The following is an 18,686-nucleotide window of genomic DNA, read 5'->3' on the forward strand; positions in this document are numbered from 1 at the left end:
ATGAGAGCAGGCTGAAAAAACAGAGGCAACGAAAGCTGCGTTCGCACACGTCCGACTGATCTGGCCCGCATGAAGCTGCATTTTGTTCAATCCGGCCCGTGACCTAAAATGAGTTTGACACCCCTGGGCTAGATGATTATAGAGAAGATAAATTGCAGGAGAATGGGGTTGAGAGGGATAACAAATCAGCCGTGATGAATGGCCTAATTCTGCTCCTATGTCTTATGCCTTCTTTTCTCAGCGAGAGGGAGATGGGGATCTGGAGCTCACTGCCTGGAAGGGTGAAAGCATTGGAAATACATTGATCTGAAAAGCACTTGGTTGTTTATTTGTATTCAAGAGCCAGGAGTGGCATCCTTGAGCTGGTTAGTGTTTAGGCTGGATAACTCTCATGACTGCCATGGACACAATGGACTGAATGGCCTCCATCTGTCATTAGTTTTCTGTGATTCACTCACCATCCCTTCTCTAACACCCCTCAGACAACCTGCAGCAAGAGTTGTATCACCCGCTCTCCTGTGACCCCATACCTTGTAGTTAATGTTGTCCTTAATGCTGATGGGGATCCCATAAAGTAGTCCCTTCCGTTTCACCTGCGTATCCTGAAGCTGCGTTTGGCATTCAGGAAGAAAATCCGTGAGGCAGTTCAGCTGCTTATTGACTTCCAAGGCCTTCAACAGAAGAAGGGTAAAGACCTATTGCAATGAGCTAACTATAACATAGGGAAATACTCAGATTTTACCATGAAATTCTAACTTCAGATGAACTGTTTACAAGCATTACAATAGGTTCAGCACATTATGATCACAGTACTCAATTTTAGCATCAGTGAAACATAGAAAACCTACAGCACAACACAGGCCCTTTGGCCCACAAACTTGTGCCGAACATGTCCCTACCTTAGAAGCTATTAGGCTTACCTATAGCCCTCTATTTTGCTTAAGCTCCACGTACCCTTCTAAAGGTCTCTTAAAAGACCTTATCGCATCCGCTCCACCACCGTTGCTGGCAGTCTATTCCACGTACCCACCACTCTGAGTAAAAAAACTTACCCCTGGCATCTCCTCTATACCTACTCCCCAGCGCCTTAAACCTGTGTCCTCTCGTGGCAACCATTTCAGCCCTGGGAAAAAGCTTTGACCATCCACACAATCAATGCCTCTCATCATGTTATACACCTCTATCAGGTCACCTCTCATCCTCCGTCGCTTCAAGGAGAAAAGGCTGAGTTCACTCAACCTATTCTCATAAAGCATGTTCCCCATTCCAGGCACATCCTTGTAAATCTCCTCTGCACCCTTTCTATGGCTTCCACATCTTTCCTGTAGTGAGGCGACCAGAACTGAGCACAGTACTCCAAGTGGGGTCTGACCAGGGTCCTATATAGCTGCAAAATTACCTCTCGGCTCCTAAATTCAATTCCACAATTGATGAAGGCTAATACATCGCACGCCTTGTTAACCACAGAGTCAACCTGCGCAGCAGCTTTGAGCGTCCTATGGACTTGGGCCCCAAGATCCCTCTGATCCTCCACACTGCCAAGAGTCTTACCATTAATACTATATTCTGCTAACATATTTGACCTACCAAAATGAACCACTTCACCGTTATCTGGATTGAACTCCATCTGCCACTTCTCAGCCCAGTTTTGCATCCTATCAATGTCCCGCTGCAACATCTGACATCCCTCCACACTATCCACAACACTCCCAACCTTTGTGTCATCAGCAAACTTACTAACCCATCCCTCCACTTCCTCATCCAGGTCATTTATAAAAATCACGAAGAGTAAGGGTCCCACAACAGATCCCCGAGGCACCCCACTGGTGACCGACCTCCATGCAAACTATGACCCATCTACAACCACTCTTTGCCTTCTGTGGGCAAGCCAGTTCTGGATCCGCAAAGCAAAGCCCTCTTGGATCCCATGCCTCCTTACTTCCTCAATAAGCCTTGCATGGGGTACCTTATCAAATGCCTTGCTGAAATCCATATAGACTACATCTACTGCTCTTCCTTCATCAATGTGTTTAATCACATCCTCAAAAAATACAATCAGGCTCGTAAGGCAGAACCTGCCCTTGACAAAGCCATGCTGACCACTCCTAACATATTATACCTCTTCAAATGTTCATAAATCCTGCCTCTCAGGATCTTCTCCATCAACTTCCCAACCACTGAGGTAATACTCACTGGTCTATAATTTCCTGGGCTATCTCTACTCCCTTTCTTGAATAAAGGAAAAACATCCCCAACCATCTAATCCTCCGGAACTTCTCCCATCGCCAGAGGTTCAGCAATCTCCTCCCTCGCCCCCCACAGTATCCTGGGGTACATCTCATTTGATCCCGGTGACTTATCCAATTTGATGCTCTCCAAAAGCTCCAGCACATCCTCTTTCTTAATATCTACATGCTCAAGCTTTTCAGACTGCTGCAAGTCATCACTACAATCACCAAGATCCTTTTCCATCGTGAATACTGAAGTATTCATTAAGTACCTCTGCTATTTCCTCTGGTTCCATACACACTTTCCCACTGTCACACTTAATAGGTCCTATTCTTTCATGTCTTATCTTCTTGCTCTTCACATACTTGTAGAATGCCGTGGGGTTTTCCTTAATCCTGTCCGCTAAGGCCTTCTCATGGCCCCTTCTGGCTCTCCTAATTTCCTTCTCAAGATCCTCCCTATTAGCCTTATAATCTAGATCTCTAACATTACCTAGCTCTCTGAACCTTTTGTAAGCTTTTCTTTTCTTCTTGACTAGATTTATTACAGCCTTTGTACACCACAGTTCCTGTACCCTACCATAACTTCCCTGTCTCATTGGAACGTACCTACACAGAACTCCACACATATATCCCCTGAACATTTGCCACATTTCTTCCGTACTTTTCCCTGAGAACATCTGTTTCCAAATTAAGCCTCCAATTTCCTGCCTGATAGCCTCATAATTCCCCTTACTCCAATTAAATGCTTTTCTAACTTGTTTGTTCCTATCTCTCTCCAATGCTATTGTAAAGGAGGCAGAATTATGATCACTATCTCCAAAATGCTCCCCCACCAGACCAGGTTCATTTCCCAATACGAAATAAAGTACAGCCTCTCCTCTTGTAGGGTTATCTATATATTGTGTCAAGAAACCTACATGAACACACCTAACAAATTCCACCCCATCTAAGCCCCTTGCTCTAGGGAGATGTCAATCAGTATTTGGGAAATTAAAATCACCCATCACGACAATTCTGTTATTATTTCACCTTTCCAGAATCTGTTTCCCTATCTGCTCCTCAATGTTCCTGTTATTATTGGGCAGCCTATAAAACACACCCAGCAAAATTATTGACCCCTTCCTGTTCCTAACTTCCACCCGCAGAAACTCTGTAGACAATCCCTCCATGATGTCCACCTTTTCTGCAGCCGTGACACTATCCCTGATCAACAGTGCCACACCCCCAACCTCTTTTGCCTCCCTCCCTATCCTTTCTGAAACATCTAAAACCCACCACTTGAAGTAACCATTCCTGTCCCTGAGCCATCCAAGTCTCTGTAATGGCCACCACATCATAGCTCCAAGTACTGATCCACACTCTAAGCTCATCCAACTTCTTCACAACACTCCTTGCATTAAATAAGACAAATCAAACAGTTGGTCTGAGCGTGTCCCTTCTCTATCACCTGCCTATCCTCCCTCTCACACTGTCTACAAGCTTCCTGTATTTGTGAGCCAACCTCCTCTTCCTATCTCTCTATTCACAATGAAGGAACTAATCTAGGATTAGCAAAACTGTTAGCTTATGAAAGCAACATGAATAAAGTAACTTCTGTGGTACACAAGATCTATTGTAGATGCTGAAAATCCAAAGCAACACACACAAAATGCTGGCAGAACTCAGCAAATGAGGCAGCACCAAATAAAATGAAAATGTCAATATTTTGGGCCAAGACCCTTCATCAGTACCAATGAAGGGTCTTGGCCTGAAATTTACATGGTACTGGGGATTCCCAATAATTAACCTGTAATGCAAGGTTAGCTTCTACATTGAACACCTCGTTTAATGTCAAATGGAATATCCAGATGACTTGAGGGCAAGAAACAGAGCTGATACATTCATTTCCTCAACATCTTCTCTGCCCTCCACTTGACTTCAGGCTTTTCAAACCCAACACTAGAGCTCACTTCTGGCCTCAAACTGGCATTGCATTTCGTGTCCAGCAGTTTGCTGGACATCCATCCCAATTCAATCAGAGAATCACAAAAAAGTACAGCGCAGAAACAGGTCCTTCAGCCCATCTAGTCCTTGGTGAACCACTTAAGCTGCCTACTCCCATTGACCTGCACTGGGAACATAGCTCTCCAAACCCCTTCCCATCCATGTACCTATCCAAACCTCTCTTAAATGTTGAAATTCAGCGCACAGGTTCCACTTGTGCTAGCAGCTTGATCCACACTCTCACGACCCTTTGAGTCAAGAAGTTTCCCCTCATGTCTCTTTAAACTTTTACTTTTCACCCTTAACCCATTACCTCTGGTTGTAGTCCCACCCAACCCCAGTGGAAGAAGCCTGCTTGCATTTACCCTATTTATACCCCTCAATTTTATATACCTCTATCAAATCTGCTCACATTCTTCTATGTTCCAAGGAATGAAGTTCTACCCTATTCAATCTTTCTTTATAATTCAGGTCCTGCAGACTTGGCAATATCCTTGTAAATTTTCTCAGTATTCTTTCAACCTTATTTATATCATTCCTGTAGGTAGGTAACCAAAACTGCCACGATTTTCCAAATCTGGCCTCAACAATGTCATATACAACTTTAACATAACATCACATCACCTGAACTCAATACTTCCATTTAAGGCTAATGTGCCAAAAGCTTTCTTTGCAACCCTATTCCTGTGATGCCAATTTCAACAAATTATTTCCAGATCCCTTTGTTCTACCACACTCCTCAGTGCCCTACCATTCACAGTGCAAGACCTACACTGTTTGATCCCATTGAAGTGCAACACCTCACATGTCTGCATTAAATTCTACCTGCCATTTTACAGCCCATTTTTCCAGCAGGTCCAGATCCCTCTGCAAGCTATGATAGCCTTCCTCTCTGTCCACTACACACCCCCCCTCCCCACAATCTTGATGTCATCCGCTGATCCAGTTAACCACATTATCATCCAGATCGCTGATTATAAGTGACAAACAATAATGGACCCAGCACCAATCCCGAGGCACTTCATTAGTCACAGGCCTCCAGTCAGAGAGGCAACCATCTACCACTGCTTTTGACTTCTCCCACACAGCCAATGTCTAATCCAATTCACAACCTCCTCTTGAATGCCAAATGACTGATCCTTCTTGACCAATCTCCCATGTAGGACCTGGTCAAATATCTTAAATGTTATGCAGACAACATCCATTGTTTTGTCTTTATCAATTTTCCTGGAAACTTCCTTGAAAGACTCTCCAAGATTGCTAAGACACCATCTACCATGCATGAAGCCATGCTGACTATCCTTAATCAGTCCATGTCTATCCAAATACTCATATCCTTTAGAACACCTTCCAGTAACTTTCCCACCACTGATGTCAGGCTCACCAGGAGCCTTTACTAAACAGAGGAAAAACATTGGCTATCCTCCAATCCTCCAGCACCTCACCTGTCGCCAAGGATCATTTAAATCTCTCTGCTAGGGCCCCAGCAATTTCTACACTTCCTTCCCACACAGTCCAAGGCAGCACCTTCTCAGACCCTGGGGATTTATCCACCCAAATTTGTCCCAAGACAGAAAAACTCCCTCCTCTGTAACCATGAAGTTGGTGCCATTTTGCCTTACTTCTATATACAGTACTCTGTGTCCATCTCCTGAGTGAATACAGATGCAAAAAAAAAAAAAGTACTTAAGATCTCTCCCATTTCTTTTGGCTCTATATGTGGATTACCATTCCAATCTTCCAGAGAACTAATTTTGCCCCTTGCAATCCTTTTGCTCTTATCTGTAGAATCTCTTAGAATTCTCCTTCACCTTGCCTGCTGGAGCAACTTCATGCCTTTTTTGAGCCCTGCTGATATCTTTCTTAAGTGTTCTCTTGCATTTCTTGTACTCCATATGTACCCCATTCATTCTTACCTGCCTATACCGGTTATATCTTTTTTTCCCTTAACCAGGGCCTCAATATCTCATGAAAACCAAGGCTGTTATCTTTACCTTTTATTCGGATAAGCACATACAAGCTTTGTACTCAAAAAAATTTTACTTCTGAAGGCCGCCCACTTAGCAAGTTTACCTTTGCCAGAAAACTACCTGACCCAGTCCACACTTGCCTGGTCCTTTCTGGTACTATCAAAATCAGCCTGTCTCCAATTTGGAATCTCAACCCGCAGACTGGACTTTCCTTTTTGCATATTTACTTTGAATCTAATGGTATTGTGATCACTAGATGCAAACTTATGACACCTGCCCTGTCACATTCCCTAACAGCAGATCCAGTATCACACACTCTCCCATTGGGACTTCTACTTTCCTGAACACATTTAACAAACTCTATCCCATCCAGTTCTTTACATTATGTGGGAAGTTAAAATCACCTTCTATAACAACCTTATGTTTCTTGCACCATTCTGCAATCTCGCTGCAAATTTTTTGTTCTAATTCCCTCAAGCTGTTGGGTGGACTATAATACAGCCCTGTTAATGTGGTCATACCTTTCTTATTTCTCAGTTACATCCGTAACACCTCACTAGACGAATTCTCCAGTCTGTCCTGATTGAGCACTGCCAAGACATTTTCCCTAACTAGTAACACTGTGCCTCCTTCTTTAATCCCTCATGCTCTGTCATGTCTAAAACAGCTGAACCCTAGAGTACTGAGCTGCTAGTTCTGCTCCTCCTGGAACCAAGTCTTACTAGTATGGGGCATCAAGTCTCCCCCACCCCCCACCCACTCCATATCCCACCCCTCCAAGCACCACAGAACACTACCTCATACCTTCTCCATGTAGGCATTCAGTACACTATCAGGAGCAAGAGTGTCTCCCTGCAATTTTTCATGCAGCTCCGGAAGGGATAGGGACAGAATGAATTCAGCGTCTCCTGGCTGCCTCTGGAAAAAAACGAGCAGGCTTTGGTTACAATTTAAAGGATCAGAAAGCAATGGTGTCTCTGCAAAGAATTTTATTGGAAAGTGCATCCAGATCACAGCAGCTGGAGTGAAGAGGAGTGCACTACACAACTAGTATTAAATGGTAGGAAATATTTAAAAGGACAATGTAATATGCCTTCATTGAGATAAGAAGCAGAACTCCAGATGTGACATCAGGATACAAAAAGTGACACTTGCAGAAGAAGCAACTAACCAGTGGGTAGTTCTACTAATGCTTTTACTACTTAGAACTATAGAACATTACAGCACAGAAACAGGCCCTTTTGGCCCTTCTTTATTGTGCTGAACCATTTTTCTGCCTAGTCCCACTGACATGCACCTGGGCCATATCCCTCCATACACCTCTCATCCATGTACCTGTCCAAGTTTTTCTTGAAATGGTAAAAGTGAGCCCACATTTACCACTTCATCTGGCAGCTCATTCCACACTCCCCCCCCATGTTCCCTTTAAACTTTTTCCCCCTTCACCCTTAACATACATCCTCTGGTTTTTTCCTCCCCTAGCCTCAGTGGAAAAAGCCTGCTTGCATTCACTTTATCTATACCCATCATAATTTTATATACATCTATCAAATCTCCCCTCATTCTTCTACGTTCCAGGGGATAATGTCCTAACCCATTCAACCTTTCTCTGTAACTCAGTTTCTCAAGTCCCGGCAACATCCTTGTAAACCTTCTCTGCACTCTTTCAACCTTATTAATATTCTTCCTGTAATTCGGTGACCAAAACTGCACACAATACTCCAAATTCGGCCTCACTAATGCCTTATACAACCTCACCATAACATTCAAACTCTTATACTCAATACTTTGATTTATAAAGGCCAATGTACCAAAAGCTCTCTTATGACCCTATCTACCTGTGATGCCACTTTTAGGGAATTTTGTATCTGTATTCCCAGATCCCTCTGTTCTACTGCACTCCTCAGTACCCTAACATTTACCTTGTATGTTCTACCTTGGTTTGTCCTTCCAAAGTGCAATACCTCACACTTGTCTGTATTAAACTCCACCTGCCATTTTTCAGCCCATTTTTCCAGGGGTCCAATATGTACCACGACCTATGGCTGTTCACCTTCCCACTTCAGGATATTGTGGACGCGATCAGAAAACAACCCAGACCCTGGCACCTGGGAGGCAAACTACCATCTACGTTTCTTTCTTGCGTCCACAGAATCACCTGAATGACCCCCTAACTATAGGGTCCCCTATCATTGCTGCCATCTTCTTCCTTTCCCTGCCCTTCTGAGCCACAAGGCCAGACTCTGTCCCAGAGGCATGGCCACTGTTGCTTCCCCAGGTAGGTCATTCACCCACAGTACTGAAACAGGAGTACTTATTGTTAAGGGGTTCAGCCACAGGGGTATTTTCTTGCATCTTACTCTTGCCCTTCCCTCTCCTGACTGTTACCCACTTGTCTGTCTCCCGAGGCTCCAGTGTGACTACTTGCCTATAGCTCCTCTCTATCACCTCCTCACTTTCCCTGACCAGACAAAGGTCATCGAGCAGCATTTCCAGTTCCCCAAGGAGCTGCAGCTTGACGCACCTGATGCAGATGTGGCCATCCAGGAGGCTGGGAGTCTCCCGGACATCCCACATCTGACACCCAGTACAGAACACCGGCCTCACAGACATACTTCCTGTTTCTATTCTACACAAGTAACTTACTTCACTTCATTACTGCAAAGCCCTCCTACTCTGACGCCCGCTCTATAAAGCTGTCTTCATTTTAAATTCTTCCTGCCGGTCTAACTCGCTGACGTCCACTCGCCTGCTCAGTCATGCCTCAATCCATAGATGCTGCCTGGCCTGCTGAGTTCCTCCAGCATTTTGTGTGCATTACTAAGGTCATATCCCTGTTGTCTCTCCATACTCTCTGATGCCTTTTGCTTCTAGAAATCATCCATCCTTTTAAATATAGTCAATGATTTTGTACCTCTCATTCTTCTAAGACCTATTAAATACAAATCTGATCAACCTAATCTCATCTTTCATGACAGTCCTGCAGCCCAGTGGAATCTTGCTGAAGAACATCCGAGGCAGACTCTCAAGTGGATAGACGCTGAGTGACGGTATCAGTACCATACTTGAAATGTTCAATTCTGCCGCTGTCTGTAAGGAACTTGTACATTCTCCCCGTGACTGCGTGGGTTTCCTCCCAAATTCCAAAGACTTATGGGTTACTGTCAGTTAGCTTTTGATCATGCTACATTGGCACCTGAATGTAGGGTGACACTTGTGGGCAGCCCCCAGCACATCCTCACTGTTTTGGCAGTTGACACAAGTGATGGATTTCACTGCTTGCTTCAACGTTTCGATGTACATGTGACAAAGGTACCTCATCTTACCGTATGTATATATAATCACCACTTTGTTCCACCCGTCATGTAGAGACATTGAAATTTCCTAGTAGATTTTCTTGGGTTTTTTTTTGCTCTGGGTGGTGCTTAAACAACCAGTCAGGTAGGTATTCATCCAGATATATTTCCCGGCTCTCAGAGTCTTCAAGGGTTGTTCCCAGGTACGTGTACAGCGGGATAAACTCTGCTGGAAGATCCTCGTTTGGGTGAAGGGTGCACTCTGGCCTGCCCATTGCTTGCTGGAACTCCAGTACAATGAGAGATCCACAAGATAATTCTGTCAACTCGCACATTCCAAGCTACAGTCGTACATGCTGAAGAATGAACCGAATTTGGGGGCAGCCAACGCAAAGCCTTTGTGCGGGAGAACAGCGAGATTTTTCAGTCAGGGGACTCAGCGCGGCCACGCCCCTCCCAATCACGGTAACATTTGTATCGCTCGGTGAGGGTCACGTGCGAGGTAATAGCGCTCCGTATGCGGAATATGGTCACCATATAAATGTTTTACAAACCAAAACACTATCAATGTAACAAAAGGCATGCACTTTTTGTATTTCTTTTAATTTACAGCTTATTTTTCTTAAATAAAATTAATCTTATTTCCTTTTTCAATCACCCAAACCTCTCTCTGGTTGTTCTGCAGATTTAGTAATTTAAACAGAATTTCTATCGCCCTAGCTCTGAATGACAACCAAATAGTGGCGGGCCTAGACAAAAACAATGCAGGCACTCCTGCCTCGGAATATCCGCTGCCACGTTCACTAATCCGATTCTGCGACGGAACACAACTAACCCGAGTCTGTCACCGGCGCCTTATGCATGCTTAATATACTTTGCCACCACATCCGCTGGCCCGCTTGCCCCATATTTTCAAAACTTACCGACTCTTCACACTTCAACACGGCACTCTCCATTTCTCTCAGGGATTTTTCTCTTCTTAAGCGGGCTTTCCGTAACACTGCCCGGCAGTCCCTCCTTTCCATCCATCTCCATAGTAGAAGCAATGCAGCCCCGCCGCAAACCGAGCCGATGACGGTTTGATAAACGTGAGGATTGAGGAGCTCATCCCGCGTCCAAGACATTGTGATCATAGTCCTCAGACTGAATATGGATGCAAACCAACGAAAGCATTCCCGCGGCGGTCATATATATATGAAGCAACACAGCTGCTCTAAAACCAGGCATGGATTACGACAAAAGAATGGATTGGAATACAAATAATCCAATCCTTCGGGGATTACTATGAAAAGGTCATGCGAAGCAGTGCACAACCACTAGCTGGCGTCATTCCCAGCGCAAAAGAAGATGTTTTTTTGTTGTTTGAGACCAATCACTTTATGCATAAAGTTTGGCCACAAGAGGTTTATCACAGCGCTCTCATTATCCCTGCCTATGGTCATGTGTACAATATGGGTACAGGTACAAAGAAGAACTTGCAGCAATATCACAGGCAAATAGGTACAGACAACATTCTGTATATGTAGATTATTCAAACACTGAAAGAGCAAAAGAAAAAAATACCATGCAAAAACATGACCTTCATAAAAATAAGAGACTATCAGAAAGAAGTTCACCGTAGTGCTGGAAGTGGAATGTAATATTCAATTGCTGAGGTAGAATTGGGGACGTGCAGGTCTGTTCAAGAACTTAATTGTTGTAGGAAAGTAGTTGTCCCTAAACATGATGTTATGGATCATGAAGTTTCTGTGCCACCTGTCTGACTGTAGCAGTGAGAATTGGACATGATTTAGGTAGTGGGGATCTTTGATGATAGAAACACTTCCTGTAGATGCTGTAGAAGGCTGTGTGATGGACCAGGCTGTGACACATTGACTTAGGATACATTTTCAACAGTGCATCTGTAGAATTTTATTAGAGGATTTGGGAACATGCCAAATCTCACAGAACTTCTAAGAAAACAGGGGCATTGACGTGTCTTCATGGTACTCCATCTATTCTTCCATTAGTATGGTTTGTAGTTAAAGTTTATAGTGCATTCCCCTTCTAAAATAATAAAGCAGTTCATGGCCAGTTCCCTCTGCAGCTTTTCCCATCATCTGCAAGGCATAGGTCAAGATGATACTGGAGAGGTACTTGCCTGATTCATTAATATTACTCATTCAGCCGTGGTCTTCTGTACAAATTATACCCTTGCACCAGAGGCTACCGGGCAAGTTTGAAAAATATCTATGTCCAGTGCACGATCGAGAACACGTTAATGATGTTCTTCTGTAATGGTGAGGAGCACAATAGGTGCAGACCTCACATTGTTATCCAAATACTGTACCAAACTTCTACAGATGCTCTGTAGAAAGATTCCTGACTGGTTGCATCTTAGCCTGGAGCTATACTGATGCAGATGTATTTATTTTTTGTTGAGGTATAGTGCAGAATAGGCCATTCTGGCCCTCTGAGCTGTGATGCCCAGCAATCAGCCCCTTCCCCCTCTACCCCCCCCCCCCACCCCCCAGGTTTTACTCCTAGCCTAATCGTGGGATAATTTAGAATGACCAATTAATTGATGAAATTGATGAGCTTACCAAGGAAATATTATCCCCCAACTCTTCCTACGCTACACTGATGACTGCATTGGTGCAGCTTCTTGCAACCATGCTGAGCTTGTCAATTTCATCAACTTTGCCTCCAACTTTCACCCTGCCCTCAAATTTACTTGGTCCATTTACAACACCTCTCTCCCCTTTCTTGATCTTTCTATCTCCATCCCTGGAGATAGTCTATCTACTGATATCTTTTATAAATCCACTGGCTGTCACAGCTACCTTGACCACACCTCTTCCCACACTGTTACTTGTAAAAATACCATTCCCATTTCTCAGTTCCTCTGTCTCTGCCACATCTGCTCTCAGGATGAGGCTTTTCATTCCAGAACAACTGAGATGTCCTCCTTCTTCAAAGAAGGGGGCTTCTCTTCTTCCACCGTCAATGCTGCCCTCATCCCATCCTCCCACTACCCCACCAGTGATAGGGTTCCTCTTGTCCTCACCTATCATCTCACCAGCCTCCACATCTAACCCATAATCCTTCATAACTTCCGCCTTCTCCAACAGGATCTTACCACCAAACACATCTTTCCTCCTCCCCTGTTTCTGCTTTCCAGAGGGATCGCTCCCTATGCGACTCCCTTCTCCATTCATCCCTCCCCACTGATCTCCCTGCTGGTCCTTACCCTTGCAAGCAGAACATGTGCCACATCTGCCCCTACACCTTCTCCCTTACTACCTTCAAGGCCCCAAACAATCCTTCCAGGTGAGGCAACACTTCACGTGTGGGTGTTTTGGGGTCATCTACTGTATCTGGTGTTCCCAGTATGGGCTCCTGTATATTGGTGAGACCCGACGTAGATTGGGAGGTCACTTTGTCAAGCACTTCCACTCCATCCACCACAAAAAGTGAAATTTCCCAGTGACACCCATTTCAATTCTACTTCCCACTCCCATTTTGACTTATCAGACCATGGCCTCCAGTACTGCCCTAAAGAGGCCACACTCAGGTTGGAGGGGCAATACCTTATATTCTCTTTGGGTAGCCTCCAACCTGATGGCATGAACATTGATTTCTCAAGCATTTGGTAATTGCCCCCTCCCACCTCTTCTTCTTCACCATTCTCTATTTTAGTTTCTCTCTCACATCGTCTGTTCTTGCCTTCCCATCACCTCCCTCTGGTGCTCCTCCCTCTTCCCTTACTTCCATTTTCTTCTGTCCTCTCCTATAAGATTTCCCCTTCTCCAGCCCTTTACCTGTTCCACCAATCAACTTTCCCGCTCTTAACTTCACCCCCTGCCCCTCTCCCAGATTCATCTATTACCCGCCACCTTGCACTTCTTCCTCTCTTCCCTCACCCTCTTATTCTGACTTCTTCTCCCTCCTTTCCAGTCCTGATGAAGCATCTCAACCCAAAACACCGACTGTTTATTCCTTTCCAAAGATGTTGCCTGACCTGCTGAGCTCCTCCAGTACATAGTGCAAAAAAAAATCAGCTTGCATTACCCAGGAACTTCTTTGTAGTTCCATCACTAACACCCTGAAAAAACAAACGTTCACTATTTTAATTTGAATATTTTTATTTGGTATATTTCTGGAATTGCTTTATTTAAATATTAAGTGCCACATTATCATCCAAAAAATTTTGATTGTGAGAAGCTGCTGAGTTCACTTTAAGCAATAATTCCCCAACATCATTCACACAAATGTCCTAATAGTGGAAGTGCAATTGTAAATGGAAGAGCTGGCTCATTGACGCTTTAAAATCATCTCAGAACAAAGCTTGCTGAATACTGTACTCTTCCAGAAGTAGTTAGATAATTTTCTTTAAATTGACGAGTCTTTCCACCTCCTTCATGAAACGAAGACAGAGTTCATCTTGCCAGGGTAGGGCCACACACTGCACAGCTAAAGGAAGATCAACACCTCCTGCCATAGCCTGAAATACATGGAAATCAAAGCTATTAGGGAGAGGTGATATAAGATCCTACACTGAAATTCACACGTAAATAATTTAGAACTGTTGGTATACCTCCCCTGGAATCTACCTTTTTTGATTTAATGTAGCCTTCAGATAATTATCAAAATGGTGCAACATATTTATTTCTCATTGTTGCATCTTATTTCCATCCTAACCTGTCATTTACTTGAGGCAACAATTCACATACATCTCCTTCAGGTAACCTTCCTCTCCAGTGTGTTTTCATCCCAGTCCCCTGACCCTCCTTCAATCCTCCCACTGTTGTCTCTTTTCCTACAACCTCCTCCAGATCCCCCACCAACCATTTTCATCCCCCCCTCCCTTTCCAGTTTCCCTCTACCTGTTACCCACACATTTTGCCCACTGGCAATATCAGTCCCTCCCCTATCTGGTTCTGATATTGGTTCCATCGGCCCTGCACCTTTCCCCTCACAGGTACCATTATCATCTTAATTATTCGATACCAGCACAGGTAGTGTTTGTGTTCCTGCTCATCACCCTTGGAACTCGCTTGCCTCTATTTATCATCACCTTCCTCTGTCTCCCAACTCTACCTCTCCCTAGCTCCACCTGCGCATCCTCCTTGGTACATCTATCACCCACTGACTCCTGCCTTAGCCCTGTCCATTTCATCTTTATACTAGCCATCTTTCATGTCCACTGTCAACCCTGATGCCAAGTTTCAACCCAAAATGTTGACAATTCCATCCTCCTCTCCACCCACAGAACCTGGTAGGTTGCTCCTGTAGATTGTTTATTGATGCCATTCAACTCATAGTTCTGGTATTTATCCACTAGTTCATCTAACCCTATCAACATAACTTTCTAATTCTTTACTTCTCACATACTGTGTTTATCCAGCTTTGAGTAGAGGAAATATAGTATTAATGGTAAGACTCTTGGCAGTGTGGAGGATCAGAGGGATCTTGGGATCTGAGTCCATAGGACACTCAAAGCAGCTGCGCAGGTTGACTCTGTGGTTAAGAAGGCGTACGGTGTATTGGCCTTCGTCAATCATGGAATTGAATTTAGGAGCTGAGAGGTAATGTTGCAGCTATATAGGACCCTGGTCAGACCCCACTTGGAGTACTGTGCTCAGTTCTGGTCACCTCAATACAGGAAGGATGTGGAAGCCACAGAAAGGGTGCAGAGAAGATTTACAAGGACGTTCTGAATTGGCGAGCATGCCTTATGAGAATAGGTTGAGTGAACTTGGCCTTTTCTCCTTGGAGTGATGGAGGTTGAGAGGTTATCTGATAGAGGTGTATAAGATGATGAGAAGTGTTGATCATATGGATAGTCAGAGGCTTTTTCCCAGGGCTGAAATGGTTGCCACAAGAGGACACAGGTTTAAGTTGCTGGGGAGTAGGTACAGAGGAGATGTCAGGTGTAAGTTTTTTAATCACTTGAGTGGTGAATGCTTAGAATGGGCTGCTGGCAATGGTGGTGGAGGCAGATACAATAGGGTCTTTTAAGAAAATTTTGGATAGGTACGTGGAGCTTAGAAAAATAGAGGGCTATTGGTAAGCCTAGTAATTTCTAAGGTAGGGACGTGTTCAGGACAGCTTTGTGGGCCGAAGGGCCTGTATTGTGCTGTAGGTTTTCTATGTTTCTATGTTCTATGAAAGAAAGTAAAAGAGAAACATACTATTTGTAAGTGTAAGATTGCTAAACAGAGATCTGGATGACCTAGTGCTAGATTTACAAAAGGCTCCATTGTAGATTCACTTACTGAGAAGGCTGACAAAACTTTATTGTATATTGTGAGAGGAATCAGATTCAAATACGACATTGGGCAGACCACAAATGGAGTACTGTGCACAGTATTAATCTCCTTATTTAAGGAAGGGTTTAAGTGTATTGGAACCAGTTGAAATTGAAGCCTAAAATAGATGAGTGCCTTATGAGGAGATATTGGACAGGTTAGGTTTATATCAACTAGAACTTAGAAAAATTAGAGATAACTAGACTGAAACATTAATTCTGAGTAGTCTATCATGGTTCATCTAATAGGAACATTTACAAGGAGAGATTACTATTTAAAGATATATTATTTATTAAAGATACTATTTATAAGATGATGAGAAGTGTTGATCATATGGATCATAAGGTCGCTCATTTAAAGACCTTAATGAAGAGGAATTTCTGCTCTTTGGATTCTGAGCTATCCTCTTCCTCAAATGACAGATACCTGATTAGTAATGCAGAGAAAGGTGATTACATCAGATAAATCATTATCTTATGACCCAGCAGACCCGAAGGAACAAGTTGTTCTCACCAGTTCCTAGTGTGTAAGTTCAAATATTCACTTACTGAGCAACTTCTCAAACAGACACTGAGACAAATAGGGTCAAAACAAAATCCTTGCTAGTTTTTGACAGGACCTGCTGAAAATTCTTTTTCCTACAAGACCTGTGCCAGCTCTGCCATGATGTTATTGATTATTCCTCAATGTCAAACAATTTACTCATTCTTGCAAATCTTTATTTTATATCCTAGTATGAACTAATTAATGTTTTCTTCTACCTAGGTTTGGTAGGTAACGTGAGTATGATGAAATTCCGTTATCTAGCCACATCTGCCAAGACAAACAATACCTCTTCAAGCCAATCAATAGTACTTACAATGAGCTGTTGGCTCATTAACTCTGCTGCCCCGGTAGAAAGGACAAAGACTCCATGACACTGCTCTTTCCAGCTGAGCACACCCAGGTACAAAGATCACCACTAAGTGCTGAATTGGCATTGCTGTTTATAAACCTTACACTTTCATTAGTCATTAACTAGCAAATGTGTTTATGAACAAATGCAACATAATGTTGCAGATAATAATTTGTCTACTTAAAATTTAATGGTGACAGCTGCCTTCATTGGTAGCACTCTTGCATTTTAGCCAAAGTGCTGTGGGTTCATATTCCAGGGACCAATTCAGCTGACACAACAGGGAAACAGCAAGGCTGCTCTATTACAGCAGCTGTTTTCAGGTAAACATCATAACAGTGAATACGTTAAAGATACACATGCTCACTGCAAAATACCGAGGAATGTCCTAAAACTGCATAAGATACACTTTAAATACAAGTCTTTCTGTTTTAAACTCACACAGCTCTATATAATGAACTAAATTCAAAATTAGAAGACGGAGGTTGCATTATTTGCATTGATTTTTTGCAGCTCAGATATTGGCTCAGTTTGCAGGATCCAAGCTTTGGGCACTTCAGTGCATCTCTTTAAAATATTGAAAGAAGGATAGTACATGCTGAAAGACCAGTTTACTAAATTAACACCGATTCTTCACCTACCACCAACTAAAAATAAACACATTTGAACTTTTTTAAAAACATTGCTTCAAAGCTCAGCGGAGCAGGAGAGCTTCATCCGGGTGTAACCTGAGTCCAGCGATGTCGGAGAACCATGACAGTGCTGCGAAATATTAAACCTCCTAGGAGCAAGGTGTTCATTATCACAAGGCTTATTAAATTCCAGAGTAACTCTTCTGCAGCTTCAAGACTGTAGCTAAATTTGCAGCTGTTAGTTTCATCATAATGTAACTTTAGAGGGAATGCTGGTAAATTGTCATGAATAAAACAGCAATATGAAAATGAACTTTAAGCCATCTTGCCATATATTCAAAGTGAGGGCAGAGCCAACGGTGGCATCTAGAACTGCATGTCTTGAAAAATGATAACCTAAAACTTATCAAAAGTCAGTTATGAATATTCACCAAAAGATTATCAATCTAAAATGATTAGAACATATGAGCCTCAGAAACAGGAGCAGGAACAGGTGAACTAATAATTCTGTTATTCAATATGGTCATGCACCACCAATGGTAGTCTTAATTTCTGGAATTTCCTTCCTAAAACTCTCTTTTGCGCTTTCTTCTTCTAAGATCCTCCTTAAAAAAACACACCTAATGCCCATTTGAATAAGGAGGTCAAAGATTATATAGATTATATAATCCAGTTGAGTGAATGCTGAGGAAGGCAAATGAGATGTTAATATTCATTTCGAGAAGACTAGAATATAAATGCAAGGATGTAATGTTGAGACCTTATACGACACTGGTGAGCTCTCACTTGGAGTATTGTGAGCAGTATTGGGCCCTTTGTCTATGAAAGATTGTGTTGACATTGGAGAGGGTTCAAAGGAGCTTCACGAAAATTATTCTGGGAATGAAAGGCTTATCATATGAGGAGTGTTTGATGGCTCTGGGCCTGTACTCAGTGCAATTCAGAAGAATGAGGGGGTGACCTCATTGAAACCCATCAAATGTTGAAAGGCCTCGGTAGAGTGGATGTAAAGAGGATGTTTTCTATGGTGGGGGAACCTGAGACTAGAGCACACAGCCTCAGAATAGAGGGACATCCATATAGAATGGAGATGAGGAGGAACTTCTTTAAAGCTTCAAAGGTTCTTTTTGTTATCAAAGTATGTATGCAGAATACAACTCTGAGATTCGTCTTCTCCAGATAGCCACAAAACAGGAAAACCATGGAAGTTGTTGCAAAAAAAGACATCAAGCCCCTCACACAAAAAGGAAAAAGAAAACTCGCAAACCCCAGACCCACAACCTCCTCCCTCACTCAAAAACTAACAGATTGCCCACACGGAAAATGGCAGCTAGAACATCAAACCCTAAACCCCCAACTCCTCCTTCGCAAAAAAACTAACATATCGAC

At 43.2% G+C, this 18,686-nt stretch overlaps 2 protein-coding genes across 3 annotated transcripts in view; both read right to left on the minus strand.

Annotated features, from left to right (window-relative positions):
* The window catches only part of LOC140736855 (fatty-acid amide hydrolase 1-like), a 52,891-nt gene extending 42,192 nt beyond the window's left edge, over positions 1 to 10,699 (minus strand). The window contains exons 1-3 of one of the 2 annotated variants that reach the window (XM_073062850.1): positions 10,404 to 10,699; positions 6,989 to 7,102; positions 531 to 671 (exon numbers count right to left, since the gene is read on the minus strand). In XM_073062850.1, coding sequence (XP_072918951.1) covers positions 531 to 671; positions 6,989 to 7,102; positions 10,404 to 10,613 — 465 coding nt within the window. In that variant the 5' untranslated portion in view covers positions 10,614 to 10,699. Of the gene's footprint in view, positions 1 to 530; positions 672 to 6,988; positions 7,103 to 9,510; positions 9,874 to 10,403 lie in introns of those variants that run through there. The other variant, XM_073062851.1, reaches the window with a different exon arrangement.
* A 2,925-nt stretch (positions 10,700 to 13,624) lies between these two features.
* LOC140736561 (fatty-acid amide hydrolase 1-like) overlaps positions 13,625 to 18,686 on the minus strand; it is a 60,295-nt gene continuing 55,233 nt past the window's right edge. The window contains exon 15 of the mRNA XM_073062390.1: positions 13,625 to 13,963. Coding sequence (XP_072918491.1) covers positions 13,838 to 13,963 — 126 coding nt within the window. The 3' untranslated portion in view covers positions 13,625 to 13,837. The remainder of the gene's footprint in view (positions 13,964 to 18,686) is intronic.

Source organism: Hemitrygon akajei, chromosome 12 (assembly GCF_048418815.1).
Source record: "Hemitrygon akajei chromosome 12, sHemAka1.3, whole genome shotgun sequence".
NCBI classification, from domain to species: domain Eukaryota; kingdom Metazoa; phylum Chordata; class Chondrichthyes; order Myliobatiformes; family Dasyatidae; genus Hemitrygon; species Hemitrygon akajei.